This window comes from Mus caroli, unplaced genomic scaffold (assembly GCF_978045245.1).
Source record: "Mus caroli unplaced genomic scaffold, Mus_caroli_1 scaffold_1, whole genome shotgun sequence".
Classification (NCBI taxonomy): Eukaryota; Metazoa; Chordata; class Mammalia; order Rodentia; family Muridae; genus Mus; species Mus caroli.
The window spans coordinates 153,930,845-153,952,013 of NW_028227256.1; the positions used below are offsets into that span (position 1 = coordinate 153,930,845).

Below are 21,169 nucleotides of genomic sequence, written 5' to 3' on the forward strand. Positions count from 1 at the left end.
GAATTATTTAGTGCCAAGGCCCAGCCTCGGCTTGGAGAGGGTTCTGAGGAAGAGGTGTCTGGGAGCAGAGAAAAGAAGGACTCAAAGTCAAATTGTGGGTTACAAGATGACGAACTGTGTTCTACTCGATAGGTTTCCAGTCAGCCTCTGTAGAGAGCTCTTGGCTAATTTCTTTGGTGGAGGAGATTTCCAGACAGCCTAGTTGGCTCTGTCATGTAGTTGGTTATTAGTAATCATTCTTATCTGGTATATGATGAAAAAAAAGCAAGTAAGGCAGGAAGAGTTGCAAAAATGTACAGTTTGAAGAGAAAAAGCACACCAGGAAATTTAATGTTACTGCCAAGGCTTGTGATGAAAGGAATAAAGTAATTAAATATTGGTCTGACCCACACTGTGAATAACAGGAGAGATGTCCTCAGCACTTGGGAGGCAGAAGTAGGCAGATCTCTGGGAGTTTGGGGGCTAGCCTGATTTACATAGCAAGTTCCAGGATATTTGGGGCTATGTAGAGAGACCCTAACTCAAAGTGAGGAGGGGGAGGGAAGGAAAGAGGGAGGGAGGGAGGAAGAGGAGAAAGAAAGCGGAGGGGAGGGGCCAAATCATCATCTACAACTCTGAATTTTCCATGAGAAGGGAGAATCTAGTCTTCCCTGAGTCTGTACTTGTGAAATCAGGAAATCCTTACTCATCAGAGCACTTCAGTGTGGTCTGGGGAATGGCTTAGAAGACCTTTGACCTTTGCCCAGGCTAGCTACTGTAGAGGAATAGCTAGAACGTAACTGAAGGTAGGTGAGCCCTGCGGGCTGCTGTTACAGTCTGGTGCAGCTTTAGCGTTTAGAGGAACACTTTGAGAAAAGTCTTCTTCCCCACTTACCTTATGAGGCACCATGGCACTGCTCGGTGACTGTGTTGACTTGTTTGGGGGACAAAGTTTGTTTTCCACGGCCTCTCCTTTCACGTATTTAACATCATACAGGAAAGAAATATCCCTTAAAAATTAAGAAAAAATATGGTTTTAAGAGTCAGGGCAGCCGGGCGACGTGGCGCATGCCTTTAATCCCAGCACTCGGGAGGCAGAGGCAGGCGGATTTCTGAGTTCGAGGCCAGCCTGGTCTACAAAGTGAGTTCCAGGACAGCCAGGGCTATACAGAGAAACCCTGTCTCGAAAAAAAAAAAAAAAAAAAAGAGTCAGGGCAGCAGACCTGCTCTCATTGCCTTGTTTCCCCTGCATATCGGACTGTTTAAAATTATTTTAAGGGCTGGTGAGATGGCTCAATGGGTAAGAGCACCCGACTGCTCTTCTGAAGGTCCAGAGTTCAAATCCCAGCAACCATATGGTGGCTCACAACCATCCGAGATCTGACTCCCTCTTCTGGAGTGTCTGAAGACAGCTACAGTGTACTTACATATAATAAATAAATAAATCTTTAAAAAAAAATTATTTTGAGACGTGGGGAAACAGAAGTATGATTTACGATGAATACAAGTCCTTTGGTCCTTAAAACTGCTCTGTGTCAGAAGGTGAGCCCTTTATGTTAGAATGATGATTTTTAGATTTATGTTACAATGAGAGCAGTTTACCAACTCAATAGTTTTTGAGATTTCAGTTGTAGCAACGATGCCTGAGCTGCCTGGGGAAACTCTGGGATGGCAGCAGTCTCATTCCATTGGGCTGCCCCTTCACTTTTAGCATCACTGCCATTTAAGGACACTTATGGGGTCCCAGCTGCCCGACCTCACAGCCAGGCCCAGCTTCCTCTGTGTAGCCTCCCCCAGCCTGAAGCAGGCTGATGCAGACCTGAGCCACTGAGGTAGGGCCACCTGTGGTGCAGCTTTCCACTTGGCTGGCTTCTTTTGAAGTGTCAACTGCCCTGGGATTCTGCTACCTGCTGAACCTGTCTTCCAGAGACATTCCTGGATAAGCAACAGCCTGGCAAACAGTCTCCTAGAAAAGGAGTTTCTCATCAGAGAAAAATTTGTCTTGGCTTCATCATTCTTTTCTCGCCGTTCATCATTCTTTTCTCGCCATCTAGTTTCTCTTTCAGCCCCAACCTGCCTTCCAGAAATACCCGGTTCATGTAGGCCGCTGGACGACTTATGCCTACACCACCTCTGGAAATGTGTAGGCTTCCAGTAAAGGTTGCCTAATTAAGGTAGAACAGCACTTGATACAAACTCTCTGGACAGGGCAGCTTAAATCATGATGGCATCACTTCACGTGCAGAGGGGAGGAAGCAAGCAAGGCGGGCAGAACGGCCCTGGCTTGGGTAGGACACTGAAGAACAGGGTGAGACTCACTCCCGCAGGGCTTACAGCTTTTGGAATCTGCAGCTGCTTACCTAATTGGTGACCTTGGATTTAGCATCCAGCAGCAGCTTTTTGGATGGATCCCCCTCTGACCAACCCCCAGGGCCAGAATCCAAGCTTTCAGGGTGAACCTGCTGACACCTGACCAGCACCCCCGACCCCTCAACTCATGGAAGACTGGGCATGAGTCAGGAGTCCGTCCACATTCTTCCTCTCCACCATCACAAGCTTCCCACTCACATCACCAACTCTTTCCTCCTCTTTCACCTGGAATGAATCAGCTTTTACCCCACAGTCGTTCCTGACAGTTCTGTGCTGGAGTCCATCTTGGTCCACTGCCCCGGAATCTCATTCCACCTTTGAAAACGCCCACTGCCCTACTACGATGCTCCTTTTCCTGGTTTTCTTTCTTCCACTGTGATAAAATACTGACCAAAACCAACCCAGGGAAGGAAAAGGCTTATTTGGCTTACAGGTTTCAGACCATCATTGAGAGAAGCTGAGGCAGGGACTAGAGAGGAGCTGTGCTGACTGACTAGTTCTTCATGGATTGCTCAACCTGCTTCCTTATACAACCCAGACACCTGCACAGACATGGCACTGCTTCCAGAGCGAGGACTGCTAACCAAGAAAATGCCCACAGGGGCTGGAGAGATGGCTCAACGGTTAAGAGCATTGACTGCTTTTCTGAAGGTCCTGAGTTCAAATCCCAGCAACCACATGGTGGCTCACAACCATCCATAATGAGATCGGATGCCCGTTTCTGGGGTGTCTGAAGACAGCTACAGTGTACTTACATATAATAAATAAATCTCTTTTAAAAAGAAAAAAGAAAAGAGAATGCCCAGAGACAAGCCCACAGGCCAGTCTGATGGAGGTGATTCCTCATCTGGGGGTCCACCTTCCAAGGCAGCTCTAGTCTGGGCCTAGCTGACAGAGACTACCCAGAACATTCATGACTGTTCCTTTCTGAAAATCTTCCCTTCACCATGCACTGCTGTTATAGCGTTCTGATGTAGCTAGCTAGAATCTATCATCTGTGTCTTTCTGTTAAATATCAACCTTCCCAATGTTACCTCCCAGAAGGCATATCATTTCCCTTCTGAAACCATGCCTCAGAGACCTAGTGAAGACTTCCCTTTACAAAGGGAATCTCATCCATTTTCTGCCACTACCTAGAATACTTTCCTGATTTGACCACTCTTCTGTCTGAAACCAGTCTCCTGGATTCTCCCCATGTTTACGAAACTCCCGAATCGTCTGTCTACCCCTCTAGAGATGCTCCACAAAGCCGTGTCCTCTATACCCATGGTTCTCAACCTGTGGGTCTCGACCCCTGTGGGGGTTGAATGACTTTCACAGGGTTTGTGTTGGGAGCTATTAAGACAACTCTACTGTCTTGATCTCCGAATTGGGCCTCTCCCCGAGAGAAGAAAAAGGGGTCAAAAGTGGGCCACCGACGCACCGATCAGAGAATAACCACAGAATGTTCCAGCCCTAAGTCAGCGCCAGATGTCCTGACCACAACATGTACCCTGATACCACCAAGTTCCTGCTTCCCTGTGTAGTTGCCAAAAGAAAAATTTCCACTGCCCCATCCCTCCTGCTTAGAAGTACTTCCTCCTTTGCTTGTACATTTAAGCCTTGAGCCTTGCTGAATACAGAGATACCTTGATGCTACTCAGACTGCTTCCGTGTTGTTCCTGACTTGGTGTCCGTCTCTCCCTCCCCCCATTTGGTTCTTAGGAGAAGGTCCCCTTAAGACCCTCAAATAACTGGACCTGCTGGACGGGTCAGGTTTGCATATCAGTGGTGGCATCTGGACAGTTGAGAGCCACTGTGCTACACTTTCTTTCTTGGCCAAGCCATCAGATCTGCAGTCTGTTTCACCCTCCTCTATTTGCTAGACTGCCCTCAAAATCTCAGCATTGAGACCCAATCCCTCCCTATCCTTTGCCCTCCATACCCAATCTACTGCTAATGCCAATTAATTCTATAGCTGCCCTCAGGTCAGGACAGTGGCCAGTCTTCTCATTTCGTGCCAATAGCAAATCTCTGGTCTGATTTGTCATTACTTTTGATGTGGGCTCTCAGGTCTCTAGGGTATGTCCTATATACTTCTAATGTTTTCATGTCTCCATCCCTCCGTCTAACTTTAAAGTAGACTTTAGCTTGACTTATGCTCATGGTCTACTGTCTCTCTCCTCTGCACTGCTGATGCTATAGAGGACACTGGTGGGCTCTGCTGGCCAGGTGTCCTTTCCCTTTCCATCCACATCTAGTTATCTTGTTTTCTTTTGAATAATTATCTTGCTCCTCTGTTAGGTCTCTCAAAAAAAAAATTCTGGGTGCCAGCAAGACACTTCTGTGGGTATTGTTGCCACATAAGCCTGACAACATGCATTTGATCAGTGGGACCCAAATAAAGAGGAGAATCAACTGCACAACACTGTCCAGTTGATCTAACATTGAATCTATCCATCACAAGAAGGCTGTGACACACACATCAACACACAAAGCACAATACTAATAAAATATAAACAATATTTTTAAAAGATCATTTAGGTACGCAAGATGCCTCAGTGGTAAAAGCAATTACTGAACAAGCTGAGTTTGACTGCCAGAATCCACAGCATGGAGGGAAAACAGACTCGGGAAAGTTCTTCTCTGCCCCCCACGTGCATACTGTGGTAGGAGCACAGACATGCAGTAAACAAATATGCATAATAATACAAAGCATAAGTAAATGTAGTCACATTAGTGACCTGGGTCGTTTGCATTCAAATATGTCACGTGCAGAGGTCATAACAGGAAAACAGTAAGTAGTATTGCACACATTTTAAAATTTTTATTAGACAGAAACACCCAAAGCATGAAAGAGGGCACTGCAGAAGGAGGACTAACAGAACAAAGCCAAATGGCACGTGTATGAAAACAATAGGTTTTATATCCTTCCTCTCTTTTTATGTAAATATATAATTATACACAATTCTACATCTACTACATTCTTACTTAGGCAAGGTAGGTATGCCTTTAATCTCAGAACTTGGGAGGCAGAAGCAGGCAGACCTGTGTGAGTTCAAGACCAGCCTGGTCTACACAGAAAGCTCCAGGTTAGTGAGAGCTATGCAATAAGACCATATCTCAAAAAATATTTCATTACTTTATTGTTGTTTGGGATGTGTATTTCTGGGAGGGGTGTGTAAATATAGGCACAGATATACCACAGCGCTCATTTGGCAGTTGGAGGGCAATTTGGGGGAGTTGGGATTAGGGATGGAGCCAAGAGTGAGAGAAAGAGTGCCAGTGACTCGGAGGATCAGGTTATACTGGTGTTTATTCATAAACAACAATAAAACAAATAGAAAGTGAAATGGGATTGCATTCATTCACACACTCACTTCACTCACCTCCGGTCTGGCATATGTCATAGCCTGGCTCTGATGGCTGTGCAGGCAAGGCCCGCGGCATTTCATGCTGTGCTTCGGAGCTTCTGGACACACCAGCCCCACCGAGATAATAATAGGAACCAAAGCATATACCCCACAGGAACTTAATGAAATTAGAAAAAAATTATGCCCAAAATAGCATGAAGGATGCATGCTAGATAGTGAAACTGTGGGAGAAGGGAACAGATATAATAATGTTACCGGATCAAGAGATGTTGGGAACCGTCTCCTAGGAGAAAGGGGCTAACAACTCTGCAGCCACCTACAGCCCTTTACTTGCAGGCTGGTTTTTTTCCACCCTGCCAAGAGACTTGTTTCCTAGCATGAGGTTTTTGCAAGCAGCCCACCACAGCTGAGCACACACTCTGATAACATCTCATTCTTTTCAGACATTTCCTGGACTTGCAGTTTAGTGCCCCCCAGCTGCTAGTCACTTGTGGTTTAGTGTCTCCAGCTGCACTCCCCAGCTTATGCTTATATGCCCTTAATTGTTTTTCAATAAACAGGACTTGATCAGCAACCTGTCTTGCCTCCATTCTTCAAGTCTCTTGCCCCTTCCATCCCACTCTCTCTCTTGCAGACCCTGTTGACTGATCTGCGGGGCCAGGTCAAAGAGATGCACAAAATTAGAAATGTCATGGAAAATCCCACTGTATCTGAAGCTCTGGAACATGAGTTAGACAGCTCCTGGGGAGATAACGCATTCAATGCTTGATTGGATGACTGCAGCTTGGAGATAGGCGTTCCCCTTCTTAGATGTAACTCAGTTTGAGGCCTCAGCAAAATGGAATCGTTTACAGAAAGCAATTCAGTTAGCAAGGAAATTAGGAGTACTCCACTTCAGCTACAACCAGGTTCCTGACCCACAGGCAGCACCTGTGGCCTCCCCCAGCCTTGAAGGAGGCTGATTCAGACCTTGCTGCTACTGAGAATGAGACCACCTGGGGTGGAGCCTTCTGACCTAGATGGCTTTATTGTTCTGTCACCTGCCGTTGCTCTTCTCCAAGAAGCATTATGCTGAGAGGCTGAACCTGTCTTCCTGAGGTATTTCTGAGATAGCCAACAACCTGTGGACTTGGCGACCTAATGCTAAAAGCTCTGACAGACTAGTGCTAACAACTTAGCAACAAAGCATCAAGAAGCCTGGCATGGCAGGGGATAGGCCTTCCCTCTTTATAAGCACAGGCTCTTAGGAAACTTTGGGCCTTGATCAGAGATCTGCCTTGGTCTTGTTACTTCTCTTGCCATATAGCTCTGGCCTCCCACTCAGGAACCCAGTTAGTGTGGCCTCAGGCGGCTTCATGCATCAAGGTTGGCCCAGTTTAGGAAAATCCAGTAAAGGAGCTCTACAACATCCTGGGATGGCCCCAGCTGGACCACTGCAAGGATGCCAAGCTGCGGCAGATGCCATGGACTTCTTAGAATCATGCAGAGAGTTAGACTCAGAGAAGGTAGTATTAAAGTACCTACCCATTAAAGTATGAAATATAATGGAGTAAAGAGACGGTTCAAATATAAATATATATACATATTTATATATATACATGTATGTATGTATGTATATGTGTACATATATATGTATATGTATGTGTATGTATGTGTGTGTATGTGTGTGTTGTGTGTGTATGTGTGTGTGTGTGTATATATATATATATATATATCCATTTGGAAGACAGAATACCAACCTCCCAGTTAGCTCAGGACCAAGCCAACCATGGAATCCCACCAGACTCTTGTTTGGACAAGCTCCTCACAGACCTTTTGTTTGTTTTGTTTTGTTTTTAGGGCAGGGGGGGACCCAATGGCCGGGGTCCCCCTCACCCAGGATTCAACAACCAAGGGCCGAGTGTAGGGGCAAGACCTATGAACAGGAGGCCACCCATGAAAAACCTAAGAGGGTGAGGACATCCCTTTCAACCTCAGGGACACAAGAGTAGCTCTACCCATTATACTACCCAATAGCACCACCAAAATGGTCAAATGGCTGTTGGACATGGGTAGTGAGATTAATGTATATACCCTGGATGAAGGACAGATCCTGAATACAGACAAGATTAAAGGCCACATAGAAGTAGAGGGAGTTGGAGGCAGAGTCAGAACCCCTATAACTAAATTAACATTACAATTATATGATAAAAATTATGAATTAGATTTCGATTTGTACAGTGCCCCAGAAAACATCATAGAACTACCCACAATACACAAATTATTTCTAAAATTTTTGAATCATAAAAGAACACCAAGCCGAGCATGGTGGCGCACACCTTTAATCCCAGCACTTGGGAGGCAAAGGCAGGCAGATTTCCGAGTTCGATGCCAGCCTGGGCTACAATGTGAGTTCCAGGACAGCCAGAGCTATACAGAGAAACCTGTCTCGAAACAAACAAACAAACAAACAAACAAAAAGAATACCAAAAATACTATTGGCCACAGTAAAAATTCCACAGGTAGAATTACCTAAAATACCACCCTTCTCCACACCACAATACCCAATAAAAGGTAGGATGGAGGAACTAAAGGACACCAAAGAAACATTATTAAAAGAAGCTATTATAGAACCAACACAAAGCTTTAACTACAACAGCCCCATTTGGCCAGTAAAGAAACCCAATGGCAAATGGAGATTCACAGTAAATAGATTACAGGAACATAAATAACCCATCAGAGCAGATCCCTGGACAAGTGCCAGATGTAGAAGATAGATTCCTGAGAATCAGGCAGGTGGCACCCAAATGGTTCGCCACAATAGACTTACATCCCAACTCCAGAGAAATCACCGCATTTTCATGGGAAGGAAAACAATACCAATTTACTAGAGTTCCACAAGGATACAAAAACGGCCCAATTATAGCACACAGTGCACTGAGATGGGCTTTAGATTCATTCCACACACCAGAAGAACTAGCAATCTTTTCATATATAGATGACCTTCTTTTGATAGAAAATGATAAGCAGGTACTACATAAAACAGAAGCAAACTTAATTGCACATCTAACAAATGAAGGATGGAACATTAATAAAGACAAAGTAAAGGGACCACCAGAAGAAGTTAAATTCCTCGGAGTACACTGGTCGACTAGAGGACTGTCCATCCCCCCAGAACTAACAAATTAAGAAACTTACCAAGACCTCAGAATGAGACAGAAACCCAGCAGTTAATAGGTTTATTTGGGTATTGGAGGCAACATATACGATACCTGCAATTGTTGCTCCAACCATTATACAGCATAGTGAGAAAAGCATCAGACTTCACCTGGGGACCACCCCAGGGAGAAGCAGTAAAAATTATGTTAGAATATAGAAAGCAATTTAGTAATTTAGTTTGCATCAATGCAGATAACACAGTGATAATAGATATCCTCTTCATAAAGGGATATGGCAATTGGAATATATTTGTTAAACAACCACAGAATAAACCAATTGGCTTTTATTGCAAATGCTTCCCTTGGTCAGATGCCAAGTATTCACTCTGAAAAACCAATATGGACTGCCTATGAAGCACCCTGCATGTGCCTTGCTATCCTAAGATGGAACCCGGTGGCACTCCGATCCACCATGCCCATTCTCGAATGGGTAAAGGCACCAGAAGAGGCATGGGCAGGGCTGAGGATGAAAGGAAAGGTATTCCAATGGAAATGGTACCTCTCAGAGTTCCTTTGAGAAGCAAACCTGACTGCACAGGGGACGGTACTAATGGTGTCAGAGCACATACTGGGATCGAATAACGAAAGCCAGGTACCAATCACACTCGACACTTCCCCTCTCCAGAAACAGGTACCCATAGGAACATGGGTCAATATTCCCCCTCACTGGTTAATGCTTGGTTTACTGACAGCTCAGCCGCCACTAAAAGCAACGTGGTGTGCTGGAAAGCAGCAGCTTTCAGACCAGAAGATGGAATGGTACTAATAGAGGAAGGAAAGAGCAAATCAGCACAACATGCGGAAGTAACAGCAGCCATATTGGCAGCATGCAAAAGTGATAGCAGCCCTATTGGCAGCCAGACAGTCCCATAAGGATAGAAAAAACTTACACCTTTTTACACACTCTTGATGTGTGGCCAACGGAATAGCAATTTGGTCAGGAAAATAGAAATTAACAGAATGGAAAAAACTTTGGTCTAAAGAAGCTTGGATGGAGATGGCTCAAATCAGTACAGACAAAAGAATTAAGTCTATATCATGAAGATGCCCACCAAAACAAAGATGACCTACAAAGCAAATATAATAACTAAGCAGACAGGCTGGCAAGTATGGCGATAAAACTTGAGGCACATTACCAAAGTGAACAGACAGGACCAACAAAACTTTAAATTAAGAGATGATGGACCAGAGTGACTCTTCCCACACAGGCAGAGATTACAAGAGAAGAAATAGAACAGATACACAGATTCCTAGGACATGCAGGAAGCCATGCAACATACCAATGGTTCACTCAAAGGAACACAGCCATAACATGGAATGAAGTTAAGAATGCTATACAGAAATGTGAGGGGTGCCCTGCAACCAAAACCAGATTTCAGCATGATTACCATGGAATAGGCACTCATAGACTATATTTTAATCACACATCTCAAATTGGCTGCACAGGACCATTGAATGAGTATAAGAAACAGTACACATGCAAAAAAGTAGATGTCTGCACAGGATTAGGTATGGCCAGATCAGGGCCCAAACCAGACCAAAACTTAATAAGATTTACATTGTGGTCATGGATTTGTGCTTATGGTATACCCAGACTAACACAAAGTGATCAAGGAACCCACTTTACTGGTAAAATTATACAGAGACTAGCACAAAATCTTGACATAATGTGAGAATTCCACCTGGCCTATAACCCAAGAGCAGCAGGCAGTATTGAAAGATTTAATGGATTACTTAAAGTAAAATTAATGGCACATAAAGATAGTCCACTCTCAGAAGCTCTGGCAAAAGCTATCTTTGAACTAAATAGCAGACCTAGAATCAATAGACAATCTCCAATTGAGAAAGTCCTCAGTACACAGACAGATAAAGATTATTCAGGTGAAAAAAAAACTAGAAATAGACTCAAACCCTATGCTTGCATTCAGAGGCACAAGGATAAACTAACCCAGACAAAAATCATAGCATCCGGCACTGGAAACACCGTGTGGACCACAGACAGCAAGGGAGGGCTGCAACTAACCAATCTGGAGGACTTGGCATCACGCTGACAAACAATGTGTGTATGTGTGTGTGTGAGAGCATTAACATATACAGTGATCCTTATTATTGGTGTTTCCCTGTGACCAAATACATAATCATAGTACTACTAGCCTGATAGCCAACTATACCACTTGCTGGCTAAATACTGTAAAAATTGGACCAGATACAAGAAAGAATTGGAAATAACATTGTTATTGCTAACCCTATACTTATTAGTGGATTATGGGCTATTTGCTTTTTGGTGCAACTAGAGGAATAGTGCTATGCATGCCACTAACCACATGTCACCCATTGGCTTGTGCTCTTACATTATCACTTTCAGTGTTAAACACCCCAGAACTAGAATACATGTCATCGCTGGCAACAGCACTGTGAGTACAATTCCACCCTCAACCATCACCCCCAAACCACAAATACCATGGCCCGCCTATAGACCTAAAGTTCTAGACCCGATATACAAAATACCCAGATGGTGGGCAGATGATAGGATATGGGCACCACACCAACTAAGAATAGACAGCGTCTGGACCAAGTAACTTATTTCTGGTTCCAGGGCTGTGAACACTTCAGACAACAGGTAGCACCATACTACCCTAACAAAAATTATATGCTAGATCAAAAAGATAGTATAAATACAAATAGATATGAACAAAATCCCACAAAATGTCTCTTTGATGAGGTGTGGCATAATGCCTCTAGTATTAGAGCGCTCTTTAATAATTATTAGTATAGACCATCAAAGGTTAGAAAGAATACACTTAATGTTACAGGAGTCTACAAAACAACCACTATAGGAATAGAGACAGGTTCTACATTTGATTGTGATTTAGCTATAAATTCAACCTTTCCTCAATTATATACAAGCCCTTTGATACACACAGGGTTAGAAGGTGAAGCAGAGGGCAGGTGGTTCAACCTTACAGCATTAACATGGGAAGAACTGGTGTATGACTATGAATATGGTGAATATGAGCCTGGAGAGGGAGAAGGAAAAGAAACTCCCTTACTTACACCACCACCAAACCCGTGTAAACTGGGTCCAAGTACCTCTACATAAACCAGGGGAAATAGATGCCCCAGGGAGTTATACGACCACCTGTACCCAGAACTCCAGAGGACATGGAACAAGACAAACTGGCTCTGGGTAGCAGGCTTCCTGAACCTACCCTGATTTGGCAAGCTAAGCTATTACCCCGACTTAAGATGGGCCACCAGAATAGAAACACAACAATGGCCCACTTGGGAGGATTGAGTATCAGCCATGGCCTTGGGGATGGAACATTATAGACAACCACTAATAGAAGTAATATTGACCCCTTAGGATCAGGAAGATCCAGATTTCCATCTCATTACAAGCCTTTAAACCTCCTAAGTTATAGTGTGGAGAAATAGATACCATATCATATCAATACAGCAGCCCAAATAAGTTCAGCAAAAAACCCCTACAGGCACTGGCTATAGGTTCTTTTATGGCCAGAACATTATTAGAAGGCTTAATGGGAGGAACAGTAGCAGAAGCAGTAGTCACACCCAGCAAGGCAGAAATCTACAATATTCAGCAAATTAATAAGAAAACAGGCCAGGCACTCCACACAGTCAAGAAGCATAGATTCTCTCCACATCATGGTAAACACCATGAATACAGAAATGCAAGTATTTAAGGAGCAATATAAACAGAAATATCATAGATAATTTAGAACCATAACTTAATTATGTGCCAAATGTATAGAAGTAATCCAGCAGAAGTAGAGAGAGAATTACATGCCCTTTTTACAACAGGACTAGGAAGAAGGACCCCAGACTTCTAAACATTATTTAGATAACGAAAGAGGATCATACTGCACAGAAGGCATGTGTGAGATACACCTAATACAGGTATTCCTGGACAACACATACCCAGGGTATCACACTAAAGCCATAGCACAGAAACTAGGCAATGCATTCATAATACCAGATGATCACCTTCTGTGGTCATCAGTTAACACTACAAATAGCTCTCTATCCATACCACGTGAAGCCACCTGTAAATTAGGAGCAAATACATACGTCTAACAGTTCTGAAGCATCTTTTAATTTAACAGGCAGATGTTACCTGATGATGAACTGCTCACAGGCCACAGTGGATAATACAACCATCATGACTAAGTTGACCCTGGAGGAAAAGCATTACTTTGACTCCAATGGTGTACATAACTTGGTTGGCCTATTAGAAGCCAACACCATAGTAATAAAAATTGGAATGAGGAGATAACAAAATGTGGCCTGTGGGACACCATCAGAAGACTAGCACGCCTAGACTTTGTATGTACCCCAGTGTACTCATGTTGGCACTGGGTTAAAAAAAACATTTTGGTTCCTCATATTTCTGATCCTCTTCTTTATGCTATTAAAAGTGTCTTTGATATGTTTTAGAAGCAACTATAGGAAATATGCCAAAAGAAGGCCCTCGCTCAGGAGGTCAAGAGACAATGTCTCCGGACGGGGATATGACCTTAGCTGCATGGCAAGAGCTAATACATTTTTCAGGAAAATATTCTTTGATAGTGCATCATCATTTGGAATTTTGTATGATAGATTGACTACAAATAAGCTATTTGAACCAGAAAATTGCATGTTTTGCTTAAGACCCTATACTATATGCTATTTGTGACCCAATATGGATGATAAATTGCTTACTTTGTTTCATCATTGTTATCATAACCATACATCCCCGGAACCTGTACTCAGACTCCATCAGGGCAACCCAAAGCTTATTGAGCAGATTCATGGCCTGCTGTGTTAGCAGAGGAAACCACTTCTGGTACCACACATGTTACAACATGTTGGAGCATGCACCTGACCCCACATACAAAATGTTGGAGGGAGAGTGGTATGGGAATGACCCTACATAATCACACAATCCGGAACTCTTACAGGTTTACTGCCTGAGGTCAATATTAAAACCAAAGAGTGCATCTTCTAATGAAATACATACTGTACATGGAAAAGCTAACACAAAAATGCACTACACAATGTATATGACCCCAGCTTTGCAAGCCTGTGGAGCCTTCTGGAATACCTAGACCTGTAGCTCTGGTTTCTCTGAGGCTCCAGGGGATGGAATGGAAATAAATGTAAGCAATAGAAAAGAAATGACAAATGTAACCCAGCCCAGAGTGTGTGTGTGTGTGTGTGTGTGTGTGTGTGTGTGTGTGTGTGAAATGTGATAAGGTAAAATGCCCTGACTAAGTGAACACCTCAATTTTGATTGGCTAAAATGTTACCATGGAACCCAAGCCTGGAGTGTGTGAATGAAGGTGATAAGGCCCAAAGTCAGATAAAGTAATGCTGGATGCCTGAGCTGAAAGAGACTTTAAAACCCGGTCAGATCCCGAGCCGATCTCGGTGAGACCACTCATCCCCAGAGCCAACCCACTGATTCCAGACACCCCAACTCTGGACCAAAGCTCCAGTGGGGAGCCGAAGCACAGCAGGAAATGCCACGGGCCTTGCCTGCGCTGCCATTGAAGCCAGGCTACAACACATACCAGACTGGAGGTGAGGGAAGTGAGTGTGTGAATAAATGCGATCCCATTTCACTTTCTATTTGTTTTATTGTTGTTTATGAATAAACACCAGTATAACCTGATCCTCACTGGCACTCTCTCTCGCTCTTGGCTCCATCCCTAAAGTTGACCCTTAACCAATGGGAATGGGTTCAGGTTACCAGGCTTCTGAGGTCAGAGCTTTATCTGCTGAGCCATCCTGCTGGCCTCAACAACTTTGGTAGCAGTCAATTTTCTGCAGTCAATCATTTCCTGGTTAAAATCCTGAGATTTGCCGGGCAGTGTTGGTGCATGCCTTTAATCCCAGCATTTAGGAGGCAGAGGCAGGCGGATTTCTGAGTTTAAGGCCAGCCTGGTCTACAAAATGAGTTCCAGGACAGCCAGGGCGATAACAGAGAAACCCTGTCTGGGGCGGGGGGGGGGGGGTGGTGGTGGGGGGGATCCTGAGATTTACTTTTGGCATTGAATGCTGACTGGTGGAGTGTAGCCTCCCCCCACAACCTAAAACAGGCTAAGCCAGAACCTGACCTCGCAGCACCAGGGAGATCACCTGGGGTGGAGCCTGCCTCCCTGGATCACCCTATTGTTCTGCCACCCACACTGTTCCTCTTCAAGATACTGCTACCTGCTGAGAGCCCCCCCCCCCCCCCCCCAGCTATCCTGGAAACTATGCCCTATTCTTCTTGTCATCACCTGCAGCTGGTTCCAGGCTCCAAGGATGATTTGGCGGGAATGGACCACCCTCTTTTATAAGGCGTGTTCCCCAACATTAGAATTTGAACTTTGAACAGACTAGCATGTCTTGGTTCCATTGTTTCTCGACCCGCCTAGGCTCCCTCTTTTATTCCAGATTCCAAGGTGCCTTCCAGGCTCGAACCTGGACATGTGAGCCGCTGGCCGGCCTCAACAGTGGAGCCGTCGGAAAAGATTCTCAGATGCTAAATGCTTTCTTGATGGTATCTTATTGCTGTGCTCTGAATGTTGGACATTCCTAAACAAATTACCCCTTGTCCCTACCAGCTGTGTCATTTTCTATGCACGCAGGTCCAAGCTGGTGTCGCAGAACTAAAATCAAGACGTTGGTGATGATTGAGGTGTGGGGGCCCGGAAGAGCTATGCTTGTGCAGGCTAGTTTTTTGTTTTGTTTACTTGACTCAAGCCAGTTATCTAAGTAAAGAAACCTCAATTAAGGAAATGCCTCCCCCATATTGCCTGTGGGCATTTTCTTAATGACTGAGGTGGGTGTGCCTCCCCTGGGCAAGTGGTCCTGGCTGAATAAGAAAGCAAACTGAACAAGCCAAAGGGAGCAATCCAAGGTACTTATCCGTGGATCTTTTACCTCCATTCCTGCCGGGACTTCCCTGAGTGATGGAGTGTGGCCTGAGAGTTGTAAGATGAAACAAGTCCTCTCTCCCCTAAGTGGCCTTTGATCACCTTGTTTTATCACAGCAAAAGAAACCCTTAAGATGGTCCTCATCTGGGGCTGGTGAGATGGCTCAGTGGGTAAGAGCACCCACTGCTCTTCCGAAGGTCCAGAGTTCAAATCCCAGCAACCACATGGTGGCTCACAACCATCCGTAAGGAGATCTGGCACCCTCTTCTGGAGTGTCTGAAGACAGCTACAGTGTACTTACATATAATAAATAAACCTTAAAAAAAAAAAAAAAAAAAAAAAAAAGATGGTCCTCATCTGGTTAGGACAGGATTCACCCCTGGAGGCCCTAGGACTGAGACTGTTTCCATGATGGATATCAGCTGAGTTGTCCTTCCAGCTTCTAGTATTTAGTTCCGTTTTCCATTTGTATCTCTCCGTTCTGCCATCCTTGGTTGGTCTTGTCTCCTGACCCATTTAACCGGCTTCCTTTTCTACTTTCAGAGTCCCGTGCTTATGCTGGGCTCACTAACAACAGCCATAATCTCTCTATCTTTAACCCTCGTAAACTCTGCAAAGTCTTCTGCTGCTGAGATCTGTGTTCCCAGGCCCTGGGGTTACAGTGAGGATGGGAATGCTACTACTTGATGTCCACATTTTAAGAATTTCTGCTCTGAAATACTTGACGTCAAAACTTTTAGTAAGTTTACTGCAACATTCAGATAGAACTTAGTTAACTTTTCAAAACACTTTTAACTGCTAATGACTACACTAGTAATTACAACCGTGATCTCAAGGCATCAAACAGATTCTTGAAGCCACAAAAGCTGCACAGTGACGAAAGCCACACAGCCAAGCTTCTGCCGCTCTTGGTGGCATGCAGCACAGCTGAGTGGTCACACCCCACTTAGATAGCATCTACGGTGGGAGATGCTCCTGCCTCCACCCTTTCATTTCTGCCTCCCAGTATCCCTGCAGGAACATAAAACTGAGCAGCTCTATTCATCCCTTCCCACAGATGAGAAAAGTAACTTCAATAAGATTAAATATCTTACCTAAGTGTGGCAACCTTCCAGGTGAACTCGGCATGAAAGCAAGGCATGCAGGGAGGTTTTGATAAATGGAAAATACTTTCAAATGAATAGACCACACTCTTCATGGAACAAAATTTGACAGAGTATTTTTGGGAATGATACAAAATAGTAAATAGTATTTGATGATTTAATCTAAAACAGTGTAAAAAGGTTAAAGATTCCTGTAGTGACAATTCTGAAATGTTGGTTTCTTTTTAAAAAAACAAACAAATATTATAAGCCTATTTTGTTGTTGTTGTTTTAATTGCAAGTGTGGGATGCGGGGCTGCTTTAGAGCTGCTGACTGTCATTTGACTCATGTCTAGCAGAGGCGTGGCTTTACCAGCTGCAGACACTTTCTGAGATGGTGTGCTGTTAGGCACTCCGGGAACTTATTAGAGGGTGTATAAATATGAGAGCCCCAATAGGCAGGGTTGGAGGTTGTTGGTCGTTTAGGGGCCTTGTTCCAATTTATAGTAGTTATGCTCAAAAAAGAAACAAGAAAAAAGAAATTAGATTCAGCGCTCTCTCTCCCTCCCTCCCTCCCTCCCTCCCTCCCTCCCTCCCTTCTACCCTTCTTTCTCTCCTACCTAGTGATAGGGGTGACACTGGCGGGGATAAAGAGTGGGAAAAAGGAGAACCCACCAAGTAACAAAGACCAGCTACAGGTTCCCTTTGAGAAGACAGGGAAATTAACCTATTTATCGAGGTTTTCCACATCATGTATCCTCTAAGATGTACAAAAACTATGGACACCTACAGATTCGAGACGTACTAAGGGCTTCAGTTTGGTGGATCTCATCATTTTTAATACAGAGGAAAAAAAAAAAACCCACAGGAAACTAAAGGCTGAAGTATACAAACGCATGCAAAGCAAAAGAAAACAAAACAAAGACAAACAAACGCCAACAAAGCAAGCCTGGGGGGAGGTTCAGAGGATAAAGGTGCATATGCCACGGAGCTTGAAAGCCTGAGTTCACTTTGCAGGATCTGTATTGTAGAAGGAGAGAGCCCACTTCTAAAAGGTGCCTTCTGATCTCACACATGAGGCATGGCATACACGGAATGAATGAATGAATGAATGAATGCTTAGAAATTCAACAACCAAAAGGATGTACAGTCAACGTGTATAGCTATTAATAACTATACATATATCCTTTCAGAATTCTCATTTATCAATGCTACTACAAGTTTCAAAGTCTCTAATTCTTCGGTGTTGCCATTCTGCCTTCTCCCAAAACTGCCACACAAAATGAGAAAATAATTCTATCTGTATGTCTGCACCCCACTCTCTTCCACCTTTACCTTCCAGCTCCTGTTAGGGAGACAGGATGATCAATCAGGTATTTGAATTTATCCCTTCGAATAGGGTGCTGCCAGACATGATCTACAAGACGTGGAAGGGCACACTGTGGGGGAAAAAAAAAGCAAAAGGCACAAATGTCCAGTAGAGGGCACTCTGGTTGAAGAAGTGTTACTTATTTGACTATTTACATCAGGGCATTTAGATGCTTTATAGAGGAGCAGAATGCATAAGAAGGGCAAAGATAGAACATTGAGAGAACATCAATAATACCTTTGGTAAGTTTACATAAAACAGGTTAATAGAAATATTAAGCAATGGAAACATATGCTTCAAGAGACCTGAGAGTGTTTCACTTTAGTTTTTTGGGGTTTTTGTTTGTTTGTTTGTTTTTAACATTTACTTATTTATTTATTTTATGTGAGTACACTGATGCTCTCTTCAGAGACACCAGAAGAGGACATCAGATCCTGTTACAGATGGTTGGTAGCCACCATGTGGTTGCTGGGAATTGAACTCATGACCTCTGGAAATTCAGTCAGTGCTCTTTACTGCTGAGCCATCTCTCCAGCCCCTGGCTTTGTTTTTTTGAGTCAGGATCTTATTGTGTAGCCCAGTCTGGCCTGGAACTTGTGGCAATTCTCCTGCTTCGGCCTCTGAAGTGATCGAACTATCAGTGCCAGCCACCATGCTCAGCAAGATCTAAATTTTGTAGTTGGCAAGATGGCTCAGCAGCTGAAAGAGCTTGCAACCCCATGCATGACTGTGCTTCCCCCCAGAGCCCATGCTGGAAAGAGAGAAGCAGTCCTTGAAAGCTATCTTCTGACCCTGAGCCCAAACTCACACACGAACTAATAATAACTGGTTTTTTAATTTAAATATGCATTTTAAAAGATCATCTGAATACACAACTTCTGCTCAACAAACACTTAACAAAGTGAATTTTAAAAAAGGGATAGTGACCCCAAACATGATAGGTATGTATATACAAACCTTTGGGGCTTTAGGTTTCTTCACAGGCAGTAAGCTTTCAGGACAGGGACCGGCATTAGCTGCATAGTTCAGAGAGAGAAGAACTTCCTCCGGGATTCTGTAGTCATTCTGAAGGGGAGGAGGAAGGGGTTTGAGGCGGTTCACCATGGATTTTTTCTCCTTTAGCTCAGGAAGCCCTAAGGAAGTAATAGAAAAGACAAACTTTTAATGGAGTGTTCCGGGGAGTTAAAGTTTCCCAGACTGCCTCAGCAGTATCATGTGTTTCTAACAAGAAGGGTGCCTCTAGCAGAGGAGCCCAGCTACAAAGAATACTTAAAGCAGGAGTAGCTAGAAGGGTGGAGGGAAGAGTGGAAGGGGGATGTGAGACATGAAGAGAGATACAAAGTAAAAGGCCTGGGTTACACAGAGTGAGTGTACAGCCAACCCAGGCCCCAACCCCTACACTGCCCTGCAACATAAATAGTGAATAGGTAGCTAGCTCAGAATAGAGTGTTTGCTTAGTGTAAGTCCTTGGGTTGAATCTGTACCTCCTAGATGATGGAACTGTAGCAAAATATAAATAAGAAACAACCCAAAAAGCTCTGTGACCTTAAGACTGGAGATAGCCTCAGTCTGATGAGCAAGAACGAGACGGTGACTGCCTTGATTCTTATTCTGGTACAGGTTCTACATTTATCATTACGTCTTTTTACTTTTTTCTTGAAACAGGGTCTCACTATGTAGCTCCCACTAGCCTGGAATTTTCTATGTAGACCAGGCTGACCTCAAATTCACAGAGATCACCTGCCTCTGCCTTCCAAGACGCAGCCCCAAGGATGGAAATCTTAAGGAATCTCAAAAAACATCTTGAATCTTATACAAATAGGCATATTGAACTAAAGTTATGTTTTTCTTATCCACATGACTATGTTTTTAAAGCTCCCTTGAAGTCAGAGAAGCAGCAACCAAACTTCATATAGCTATTAGTATTTAAATGAAGATGAAACAATATTCTGATTTGGTGATTGTCCAGGCTGGCTAAGGAGAAAGGGAGAACGGATTGTGAATTCTGTCAGTAGCCCTGATGGTTCTGTCCACGGCATCCTTAAGTTTACCTTTTGCCTCCTTGACTACATAGAGTTTTGCCTGTTTGGACTCAGATGTTGATGGGGAGGTCAGCGAAGTGTCCGACACTTTGTGGAGAGACATAATAATCAATGCCTGGGATCACTCTCAGAACTATTAATCCTCCAAAAAGTTAATTCAAAACCAAATCAAAATCGTGTTCAGACTTTCAAACTGTCCACAATTCTGTAGGCAAAACAAAGCAAATGAACAGAGAGATCTCTTTAGTGTTTGTGTTCAGACTGAATTTCAGAATTCATCTGGCGTGGTCTCCTTTCTTTAGGGAGCCCTCTAAGATAACTTGACATGACAGAGTATGGGTGGGTCAGAGTCAGGGCCCAGCCCGGGAGAGTCAGGCTCCGCCGCCCTACAGACTGCGGGCGGGTCAGCGCGACCCAGCTCCGCGGGCGCGAGTGGGGCGGGGCTCCCACGGTTCTTTCGGCAAAGTCCTACTCCCTAGGACTGCACTGTAAGAGTGCACGACACCGGCCGCTGTACCCACAAGTTGTGTTTGCCGCCTGGCGTCGGAAGGCCATCCCTTTTCCGGAACGCCCTGCGTCGTCATAGCAACGCAGCACATTCCCCCCCCCCCCCTCCCAGCAACTTGCCCGCAGAGCTGCCTCCGGCAGAGCCGTCAAAAAAAAAAAAAAAAAGAGATGAAAAAGAGTCTCTACACTCTCTAGATGTTTCCGTGTGTTTTTAGTCATGGGTAGTAGCAATAAGGAAGAATATTGAATCGGGCTGTTGTCTCGGAATAGGATAGGCTCTCGAAGCCGCGCTTCCGGGTGCAGACTGCGCAAGCGCAGACCTGCGCCGGTAGCGACTCCCCGGGCCCTG

The 21,169-nt window shown here is 44.2% G+C and overlaps 1 protein-coding gene across 1 annotated transcript in view; it reads right to left on the bottom strand.

The window, feature by feature from the left end:
• The window catches only part of Axdnd1 (axonemal dynein light chain domain containing 1), a 100,739-nt gene extending 79,851 nt beyond the window's left edge, over window positions 1-20,888 (bottom strand). The window contains exons 1-5 of the mRNA XM_021161273.3: window positions 20,835-20,888; window positions 20,323-20,518; window positions 19,229-19,404; window positions 18,238-18,341; window positions 875-989 (exon numbers count right to left, since the gene is read on the bottom strand). Of these exons, the coding sequence (XP_021016932.1) occupies window positions 875-989; window positions 18,238-18,341; window positions 19,229-19,404; window positions 20,323-20,416 (489 nt within the window). The 5' untranslated portion in view covers window positions 20,417-20,518; window positions 20,835-20,888. The remainder of the gene's footprint in view (window positions 1-874; window positions 990-18,237; window positions 18,342-19,228; window positions 19,405-20,322; window positions 20,519-20,834) is intronic.
• Between the last annotated feature and the right edge of the window lie 281 nt (window positions 20,889-21,169).